This window comes from Pundamilia nyererei, unplaced genomic scaffold (assembly GCF_000239375.1).
Source record: "Pundamilia nyererei isolate P.nyererei 1_Seehausen unplaced genomic scaffold, PunNye1.0 scaffold00196, whole genome shotgun sequence".
NCBI lineage: Eukaryota > Metazoa > Chordata > Actinopteri > Cichliformes > Cichlidae > Pundamilia > Pundamilia nyererei.
This window is the reverse complement of record NW_005187597.1, coordinates 447,580-458,108: the sequence shown is the minus strand read 5'-3', so window position 1 is coordinate 458,108 and position 10,529 is coordinate 447,580. Positions and strand designations below refer to the sequence as shown.

Below are 10,529 nucleotides of genomic sequence, written 5' to 3'. Positions count from 1 at the left end.
ATATATTTTTCACATATTTTTCACATCGTGCCATGTTTTTTCTAAACCAGGTAAATATCAGAATTATTTGTCATGTGTCTGCATCTACTGCAAAAATGTGCCTGCAGCACTGATTGTTTTCATCTTCTAACTGAAGACAGTTACTAATTATATAAAAATGTAATGTAGTTGTTTGTTTGAAAATGAAAGGTTTTGGTAGTTGATGAACATATGAAAATTTCACGGCCTTTGTAGTTTCAAGTAAATAGTTTGGTTTAATAAGACGTGCTGAAAGTTATTTGCTTTTTCTCTCCCCTCAGAATAAAAAGTTCTCTGACTTCGTGGACAAACAGACTGGATACAAGACCAAATGCATGATGACCTTCCCTCTGATGGCTGAAAAAGAGTGCCTTGGAGTCGTCATGGCGCTAAACAAAATAGGAGCAGAGCATTTCACTCCAGAAGATGAGGCGGTAAGGATACAAGCTTAAGTGTATATATATATATATGGGTTTGTCCCTAATGGCTTTCAGCGTGTGGCATTACATAATGTTATTAGAGTGTCATCAAACGATTATTACGCCCTCTTTGTCTTAACGTCTAAACTGCATCTTATTTGGCAGTAATTGTGTTAAACACATGCATAGTTGCTCTTCTTTTACTTTCAAAACCCTGCGCTCAAGCCGTTTGAACTGTGCAGCTAAATAAAGGTTATTGGCGTAATTACATCTTACCAGTGGGGTGCAAAACACTTCAATTATGTCAGTGGGAGCCAATCAGACCTGAGTGACTCGGTGCGATTGCTTTCGAGCACTAACGTTTAAGTAAGGCATAAAGATTTAAGTATGATTCTGTTATCTCTGTAGTCTGCATCAGAGACCATTCACTACTGCCTCTGAAGCCATACGCTCACAATGAGGTACAATTACTGGAAGATTAAACTGGGTCAGAAGGAAATTGTGGTTTTTTACAGACTCTTGGGAGTCTGGCGATAGTGTCTGGTAACAGTGATGATTTTCAGAAGGAGAGAATTGGTTGATGATGCGCAGGGCAAAGCCTTTAACTCCTAAGATGAAAATCTTGCACCTTACAAAAGTAATTTCCAGCATTTAAGAAAAAAAAAACCCCACGCACTTAGGATCAAAGTGAAATGAGATTTCACCTGCTTTCTATCATATTATTCCTACACAGTTACCGTTATACGCCAAATCGTGTTGCGAAGTTGCGCTGTAGCAGTAAAGGTTCTCATGTGTCACAGCTTTGAACCTGCTGTCTAATCTGATTTGGTCCTTAGCTCTTCCACAAGTACATGAACTTTGCTCAAGTCATCACCCTGCAGCACTACACAGCCTATATGTGGAATGTGGAATCCAGGAGAAGTCAGGTAAACCCAACTGTGCCGTGTGTTCAGTCTAAAATCACTGATGATTCTGTCTCCTTTAAAATCTGTATTTAAAGAAAAAAACAAAAACAAGCATTTCCCCCACATGCTTTCCTGCATTCACGTTTTTACTTCTGACTTTAGGTGCTGCTCTGGTCAGCCAGTAAAGTGTTTGAGGAGTTGACAGACATTGAGAGACAGTTCCACAAAGCACTGTACACCGTAAGGACCTATCTACAGTGTGAAAGATACTCAGTGGGTCTGTTGGACATGACCAAAGAGAAGGTTGGTTTTGCAGAATTGATTCAGTTATGCAGTTAGGTAGCTGCACACATAAATAACCCGATGCAGTCATTTCCTGGGTTTTATTTTCCTCCAGGAATTTTATGATGAATGGCCGGTGAAACTTGGAGATGTGGAACCTTATAAAGGACCCAAAACACCAGACGGCAGGGTAAGACTTTCATTTATATCTTCATTAAATCAGCTCTCTTTTTCCATGTGGCATTTTTACCTAATTACATTTTTTTTTGCAAAGATCATCATCAAGATCATTTGCTTTTTGTACAGGAAATCAACTTTTACAAGATCATTGACTACCTCCTGGAAGGCAAAGAAGAAATCAAAGTCATACCGTGAGCAACACCGGCTACATACAAATGCACTCAAACATTTCATTTCAATATACAACATAAAAGCCAAAGTGCACTTCCCAAAACCGCTGACTTTAAGTAAGTAATTTTCTGCTCTTTATCACTTCTTCTCCTTCCCGCCTGTCAGCTCTGGCATCACTACATTACCCAAAATGAATAAAAAAATAAATAAAGTCACTAACGAGGAGCCTATAGAGAGTTTAAAGAGCTCGTCTTGGCACAGCAGTGCGTTAGGATCATGATATTCATTTGTAATTTAATTAGTAATTTAACAACAAGTCAAACTACTAATTAAATTGAGTACAATTACTTTAATAAACAATTTGATTACATGTGAATTGTCCTGGTAATTGTGTTACATAAGTGCAAACTACAACTTTAAATCGACTGGAATCTGGTCAAATAAAACTTACTGGAGTCAGTTTACCACAAGAATGAATTATTTTAAGAAATAAACATTTTATTTTTATATTTCAGTTGCATTTTACTCAAAACTATTACCTCATGTTTATGGGAGCAAATAATTTTTTTGCGAGTATGTGTCCTTGACTTGTAATTGAGAACATTATAAATTTGAGAGGCTATATTTTTCAAAATAAAAGTCCTAGCTAGTCCATGTACAAAATGGTCAAAATTGCAGGTAGTCAGTACATTTTAAAATAGATGAAGCAGTCACACTTGCCCACAACATTAATCTTCTATTTAGATAAGAAGTAATTCTGGGGGGGGGTCTGATGAATGTTATTTGAAGACTAACAAGAAGGTGTATATGAGTAAGTCTGCTTTGAAAGAGTGCCCACTGTTTAATATGTGTCTAACTCAAATTCACTTTGCTGCGTGTGCTTCTTTTTGCAGTGGTCCCCCAGCCGATCACTGGGCTTTGGCTAGCGGCCTACCAACCTATGTGGCAGAGAATGGCTTTGTAAGTACATTTTCTTTTTAGCTGAATTACCAAAATGAGCAAAGAATGAAAGTAACCTGTGTACCCATCAACAACTGATGCGGTCTGATTAAAAACCAGTTGTGCATATAACCGGTGCATTTATGTGGAATACAATCTGCAAACTTTAAAGGCCACATGCAACAATCAAAGATAGATTGATTAAAACTGTTGATACATGTGAAAATATTTTTTTGTGACTGCTTGCAGATTTGCAACATGATGAATGTGGCTGCAGACGACTACTTCACTTTCCAGGTGCGGGACTTTTTCCTCTCTTTGTGCTTGGATGGTTAATGCACATTACACAAAAACATAAAACGTATAAAACACATCGCCGTGTCTTTCAGAAAGAGGCTGTGGACGAGACGGGGTTTGTCATCAAAAACGTCCTGTCGCTGCCCATCGTCAACAAGAAGGAAGAAATCGTGGGCATCGCCACGTTCTTCAACAGGAAAGACGGCAAACCGTTCGATGAACATGACGAACAGATCACTGAGGTTGGCGTCCTCTCTCACCCTCGCTGTGACCCTCACACACAATGTCATGTTGTTGTTTGTATGTAAATCTTTAGCACTCCTTCTCTGTAGCAGAAAACTGCATGAATTTGCATGTTGGCTGTATTACTACGCATATATTACACGAGGGAAAGTGTTTTTACAGGAGTTTGATGTAAATCAGGGTTATGCGGGGTCACAGCTCAGTAGATCCTGCTTCGTTTTTCTCATGCTTTCTTGATCTCGTTGTTTGCACCAGGCCCTGACACAGTTCCTCGGCTGGTCAGTGCTGAACTGTGACACCTATGACAAGCTGAACCGTATGGAGTGGAGGAAGGATATCGCCCAGGAGATGCTCATGTACCAGACCAGATGTACCACGGATGAGCTGCAGTCCATTCTGGTTAGCGTCACCTTGCCTTTTTCTTTCCCGAAACTTACCTCTGACCTCTCAGCATTTGTTCGAGAAGCAATTTAAGCAGGGATTTAAAGTAGTCAAAGGGTAATGCACTGTGAAAAGCTTATTGAGTAGCAGTCCTACATTACCAGATGTTAGGGAACTGATAGGAGGTCTAATGGATGATATATCCACTTGGCAAGAGAAGATTTGACAAGAGTTTACAAGGGTACTTCTGGGAGTACTTGTCTGAAATCTCTGAAAGTATAACATAACATGCAATGTAAATGTCAGCTGAAATGCTTGTTCTCTCGTTTACAACCAGAACACCAAGGAGAAGTTTGATGCTGATCCTGAAGACTGCGACCAGAAAGAGATGTACAAACTGTTGGTGAGCTGCTCATCAGTCAATCGTTTCATTTAGTTTGAACCAAAATAAAGTTGGTCCACAAGAAAGACACTGTAAGCATTTCAGGGAATAAGCCACGCATGTCATGTGTTTCTGTTCAGAGGGCAAACATCCCGGTGGCAGACAACGTCAACGGCGAGAATCTGTACCTGTTCTCCTTCAGCGACTTCCCCGTGACCGAGTTCGACCTCATCAAAGCCGGCATTCGCATGTTCTTCGAACTCGGAGTCGTCGAGAAGTTTAAAGTTCCCGCAGAAGTGAGTCCTATAATCAGACGCTTGCTTTGATAAACCTGTTCAAACAAGACGCGCTCGAACTGCTCTCCCAGTTCTTTTATCATTTCTCGACGTGGCGTTCTTGTCCTTAAATGCTCCCGAAGCAAAGTTCTGATGCAAACATAAAGATGATCATCATGTTCCAAATCCTTTGGAACTTAAAACTGCTGCTATTTTATTAATAATGAGAGAAGAGACGAGCCTTGGGGACACAGAATGTTCGTGGCATCATCTGTGAATCTTTTTTGGCAACAGGCAAGCTGCCATGGCTCTGTTTCACTGGGAACAAAGAAGTGGATGCGATCCTTAATTAGACTGTCGAAGCGTGCCATGCTGTACTGCAGTTACAAATATGAGTGATTCTCTGTAGTGCTGTAGGGCAAGAGTTGCTTTCCTTAGGCATGAAAAGAAAGTGCACCAGCTATACAATTTCCTCTCCTTTTTGCTTTGTTTTTAAATCCGAACCCTCCCTTTCCCCCTCAGACACTGACCAGGTGGATGTACACCGTGAGGAAGGGTTATCGTGCCATTACCTACCACAACTGGAGGCACGGTTTCAACGTAGGCCACACTATGTTCTGCCTGCTGCAGGTAAGGCCTGCACAACATCCAGTTCTTGCTACATAGATTAAGCACAAGCCTTTTAAACTTTTCTAAGCTCTTATTTGACTCTTTCTTCTACTACAGACAGGAAAGCTAAGGAAATACTACACTGATCTCGATGCCTTTGCCATGGTGGCCGCTGCTTTCTGCCATGATATCGACCATAGAGGAACCAACAACCTCTACCAGACAAAGCAAGTCAAACCGACTCTTTTATGATCGTGTTTGGCAATATATGGACCAGTGTCTAAACTGTCTCTTTTTTCCCCCTGTAGGAGTGCATCTCCTCTGGCCAGACTTCATGGCTCCTCCATCATGGAGAGACACCATTTGGAGTACAGCAAGACTCTAATGGGGGAGGAGGTACGACATTTTTTCTTGTCCAGTAATTTCAGTTGTGATATTTAAAAAGGAAAAACACACGCGTTTGATCACTATTTATGATCTCCCGCAGAGCTTGAACATCTTCTGCAACCTCCAGAAACGTCAGTTTGAGAATGTGCAGCACTTGTTCGACGTCTGCATCATCGCCACAGATCTGGCGCTTTACTTCAAGTAGGTTTGCTGCAGATCGGCCGTTTTGCAGCCACAGTTAATGCGAGACGTAAAACAACGGCTAGTCGAAGACGTGATCGCAAAAGCTGTAAAAAAGCAACCCAGTTGATGTGACCTGTTTCTCTCCACACAGAAAGAGAACCATGTTCCAAAACATCGTGAATGCCACGGAGCCAATGACAGACGAAAAAGAGGCCACGGCTTTTGTTTCCAACAACCCCATCAGGAAGGAAATCGTCATGTATGTAAACTGATTGAACGTGCTGAGAAAAGTCTGTCAAGTTGATTTTAGAAAGATGAGGAGATTTCTGAGACAGCAGGCCACGGCAAATCATCAGCGTGTTGCACGTCCTGTTTTTTTTTTCTTTGTCCCTCTGACTGTGTGTTTGTCTCACACCTTCAGGGCCATGATGATGACAGGTTGTGACTTGTCAGCCATCACCAAGCCCTGGGAGGTACAGAGCAAGGTGGGTGACCTTTGCAGCGCTGACATGGCCTGATTTCAAAATATCAGGTGAAGTTCACAAGAAAATAAAAACTCTCACTAATACGGGAAGAAATAAGCTATTTATTCTGTTATTCTGTTTGATATCAGTAAAAAAGTTCCATATTTATAGCTGCTAGAAGACAGCCTGACCTGAGCCGGTGAAATCCCATGTGTAGTTTGAAGAGTACTGAAAATAACTCGACGGCGCTCATGCTGTACTTCCGCCACTGCGTGCCTTTGATTTCCCTGCATCATCACGCTTTGTTCTGTTTGTCGCCCTGTTTTGTCTGCAGGTGGCCCTGATGGTGGCTGCTGAGTTCTGGGAACAGGGCGATTTGGAGAGAAGTGTTTTGGACCAGCAACCAATTGTAAGAGCCGCACCCCCTCCTGTGGCTTTCTTCTTGTCCGTTCACGTTTTGGTTTGTTTTTTAGCATTACAGAGCAACTGTTTGACCCTCTTTCACCTGAAAACTCTTCCTCTTGTCTCTCTCAGCCCATGATGGACAGAAACTGTGCCGAACAGCTCCCCAAGATGCAGTGTGGTTTCATCGACTTTGTGTGCTCATTTGTGTACAAGGTGAAAACTTTTTCTTTTTTTTTACACTGTGCCGCCGTGCCAAAAGATGACTAGTGGAGGCTGGTAGTGAAACAGACAAGAAAGGAAGTCTGGTCTATGTTGCAGTAGTTTATCTGTATTTTTAAACAAGCGCTAATACTACTGCAACTGTGTAATCCTACTGTGAGGGGCCTTTAAGAAAGGCAGAGCCAAACAAAAATAACTTAGCACAGTCATTAATTTTACTCGGAGCCTTTACAGTGTTTCCAAGGCAATAATATTTATTTTCAAGCCCTCCTGAACAGCTCGATGAAAAGCCAGGTGTAAGTGTTCCCATATTTCATAAATAATAATTAGAACAGAGAGGACTCTGTGGTGATAAAGTTGAACACCAAAACGATACACCAAAACGTCACTGCACAGCGCAGGAGCAAAAACATTGGTGCTGATTGCAAACTGGCAATTTCACACGCAGTGTCATTATTAGCTTTACAGAAAGCAGCGCAGCGGCATCAACCATCTTAGGTTGTGTAACAGGATGTATTGAGATTACCTGTTGAGCCCAGAAGGCCAGCTACACGACAGGTGAAGAAATTTAAAGAAACTACAGGACCTTTGGGGACACCGTGCTGGTGTGGTTTGGGTCTGTTTGTCCACAGAGAAGAGACACAGGCATGTTCTGAGTGATCACCTTTGGGATTTTTCCTAATCATGGCACAAAGAAACAAAGGACTCTGTCTGTACCTGATCAGTAAATTTATAGCAGGCGTCCTTCAAATACCCAGCATGCTTTCTGGTTCTGACTTTAAGCCCAGCCATTTCTTTCTCGGTTCAAGTTTGGGCACCAGTTCTACATCACTGGAAAGCGTGTATAAGTAATTAGTGTTGCTGTTAATTTGTCACCAGATGGTATTTACACTAGAATAAACACATAGGCTACATCCATGAATCTGCTGTCCTTGCAGGCCGGTGCTGTAAGAGGCAGAACATATTAGTGCAAGAGGGGGGAAAAAGCTGCATTCTTCCAGTTATTATATAACATAAGTAACACATACTTACATTTCATTTGTTTTTCTTTTCCCAGGAATTCTCAAGGTTCCACAAAGAGATCCAGCCTATGTTTGACGGCCTGAACAATAACAGGGCACACTGGAACGAGCTGGCTGAAGTATACAACGCGAAGATGAAGGCTATTGAGGATGAGAAGAAGAAACTAGAAGAAGAGGAAGCCAAGAAAGGTAAGAATATCTTTGTGCGATCATTAATCTGTTGGCTCGACAGAAGAGTTCATCTTTCTTTTTTCTTCTTTGTATATTTAGCTGGTGGTGGCGGCGAAGGAGGGAAATCAAAGACGTGCACCATCTGTTAAGTTCCACCAGTGCTTGGATCTGAACTGATACAGTCTGTTTAGGACTAATCTAGACAACACTAGTCTTTCCTGGTCTGAAAGCTCATCTCATCGAAGCTTTTTCCTCGGTGTGGTCTCGCCTACACCGCTATAGTTCTGGTTATTCGCTGTTTCATTCATGTAGTCCGGTCCAGCCCTGTATGGTCTAGTTTGGTTCTGTGTAGCCTGCCAGGTCTGGTCTGCACTGCAGTTTGGAATAGACCCACCTAACCTTTTCTTCAAGGAGGGAAGAGTCAGAGACTTCACCGTGAAACCTGGAAGAGAAGCTGTTCGACTTTGAAAGACACGTTTGAATCTTCTCCTTCCTGCTGAACAATGCTGTGGACATTTTTAAAGAAAAATCATACTGTCGCAAAAATTCCTTAGCGTTAACCAAAAATATTCTGACATGTTTTAAAAGTGTGGCTGGATAAACTTAAATATTCAGGAAGGAAAAACTAGTTATGTGTAGTTCAGATAGGGTGCAGTGTGTGGGGTGTACACATGCCAAAGCATGTACAGTGCTGCAGTAGACAATTCAGAGAGCGCTCCTGTTGGCAGTCAGTTAACACGCAGTATATTTTAATACTGTAGGTCGCACAACGCACTTAGCTGCTGCTATTTTGACAGTGGCAGACGTGATAAAGTGAGGGTAATGTAACGTCATGGCTACGGACCTGAGGAAAGGGGCTAAAGGGAATGTGTGAAATGAATTCCTTCACATTAAGAGTAGGAAAGCTGCAATCTGAGGGATCTGTTAATGCTTTAGTGGTGAAAAGCAAGGAATGCATGTAATAGTGAGAAACGCACTGTCTTGAAATAAAGACCGATGTCTCTTACCTCAAAAGGCACTAAGAAGCTGTGTGAAGGTGTTTGTATTTTAATATGCAACTATATCTATATATACTTATATTTTTTTTTGATTATTTGAGTATTTTGTACTTGGACTGTCTTGGAAGGAGGATGGAGGGGAGCTTTGAAAGAGGACAAATTATCACTAGAATCACATCCAGACGTCGAGTCTGTGTTTTGAACTTTATCGTCAGCTTTGATGAATTCCTCTGAGCTGCGCTGAACTGGGAAAAGACACAATTTTACTACACGGGTATTAAGATTGAACTTACAATTTCTTATCGATTCCATTTAAAAGTCTTTTTAAATGTGAATGATTTCACATGTTTATAGTTTATGGCATAGGAATTGTAAAATGTAAATTGTATAAACTTATTGAAGGTTGTAAAGGCAACTCTTGCTTCTTGTAAGCAGGCGAGCGTTGCAGTAGATCTACCTCTTCTGTAAGAGGATTTGATTGCCTGCCAGTGTTTGCGATCCACACAGCTTTAAATAACAGTCTTACTGAGGAGGTAAAAAAAAAAGGCTTATCATATATATGTGCAGAGACTTGTTTTTGTGAAGATGCAGCTAGAGCATCATTGATTGTACGGTGGTACAGGCCAAAGTCGTCTCCTTTCTTCATTGATGTAACCGTGAGACAAATAAGGCAATAACTGCTCAACTCAGTGTAAATCTATGCCACCCACGTAAAACCAAATTGAACCGATCTGGGCTGAAAACGTAAGAGTTTACAGTGCAAGCAGAGTGCACTTTCTTGTTAGCACTGCGGCTGTGGCTTTCATCTCCCTGTTACGCAATGTCTCCTCTAATCAATGGGGCATCAATCAGAGGCACTTGATCCTATCAGAAGGGCTTTGGGAGTACCTGGAAACTACCTTGTCTGCTGCTTGAGGTGAAGCGAGGAGCCGTTGTAATCCCTGGATCCAAAACTGTGCAAAAAAACAAACATTTACGAAATGTGAGAGATATGTTTCAGTGATTTCATAATCTTATCTTGCTGCACACATTTTATATGAAATCTTACACCATCAGTTCTGTCTCCAGTTATGTAAAAAAAAAAAAAAAAAAACAGCCCCTTGGCTTTTCTTTTGGATCATTTGTGTGACACAAAAAAGCACTATATACTTTCTACTTAATCCATCAACTGTCATTCAGACATTAGAGCTCTATCATTTGATGTATGAAATGACCTCTGTATGAGTCATGAGATGTAATATGTGTAAGCAAATAAAGGATATTATGGATGCAAAAGAGTAAAGAGCATCTCTTTTTTGGGCTTGAAAATAGGACAGCACGTGCAGAGGCGACGTTTTCTCTCTTCTTCGCAAGTTGAGTTATGCCGATTAAAGTTAAACACAGGCAGAGAGTGAACCTGAGATCCTCTGGGCTTAGCTGCGACAGTGCTCGTCGGAAAGCCATATATCACCGGGGGATCTTAGAGGCTCCAAAGCTGGATGAGCCATTGGGGAAAGAGGATCAGTGGATTGGTTGTGATCCCTGCCCGATTCAGTACCATCTCACTTTTCTGCTCAGCGTTGTGCCTGTGACCTGCTGT

At 41.5% G+C, this 10,529-nt stretch overlaps 1 protein-coding gene across 1 annotated transcript; it reads left to right on the top strand.

Annotated features, from left to right (window-relative positions):
• The first annotated feature begins 303 nt into the window (after positions 1-303).
• On the top strand, positions 304-10,225 carry pde6c (phosphodiesterase 6C, cGMP-specific, cone, alpha prime). Its single transcript, XM_005747375.1, has 21 exons — positions 304-452; positions 1,274-1,363; positions 1,505-1,645; positions 1,740-1,814; positions 1,931-1,995; positions 2,869-2,935; positions 3,164-3,211; positions 3,304-3,453; positions 3,710-3,853; positions 4,173-4,238; positions 4,358-4,513; positions 5,015-5,122; positions 5,219-5,328; positions 5,410-5,497; positions 5,589-5,689; positions 5,823-5,930; positions 6,093-6,156; positions 6,470-6,544; positions 6,670-6,753; positions 7,817-7,970; positions 8,052-10,225. The coding sequence occupies exons 1-21, from the start codon at positions 354-356 to the stop codon at positions 8,099-8,101; spliced, it is 2,043 nt and encodes a 680-aa protein (XP_005747432.1). The 5' UTR covers positions 304-353; the 3' UTR covers positions 8,102-10,225.
• Positions 10,226-10,529: the final 304 nt, after the last annotated feature.

What these genes read in the sequence shown, in the direction of transcription:
- pde6c (XM_005747375.1), top strand. Translation starts at nt 354, where the DNA reads ATGATGACCTTCCCTCTGATGGCTGAAAAAGAGTGCCTTGGAGTCGTC. An exon ending in AGTTTAAAGTTCCCGCAGAA is followed by an intron (nt 4,514 to 5,014) that starts GTGAGTCCTATA and finishes TTTCCCCCTCAG; the next exon opens with ACACTGACCAGGTGGATGTA. An exon ending in TTTTGGACCAGCAACCAATT is followed by an intron (nt 6,545 to 6,669) that starts GTAAGAGCCGCA and finishes TGTCTCTCTCAG; the next exon opens with CCCATGATGGACAGAAACTG.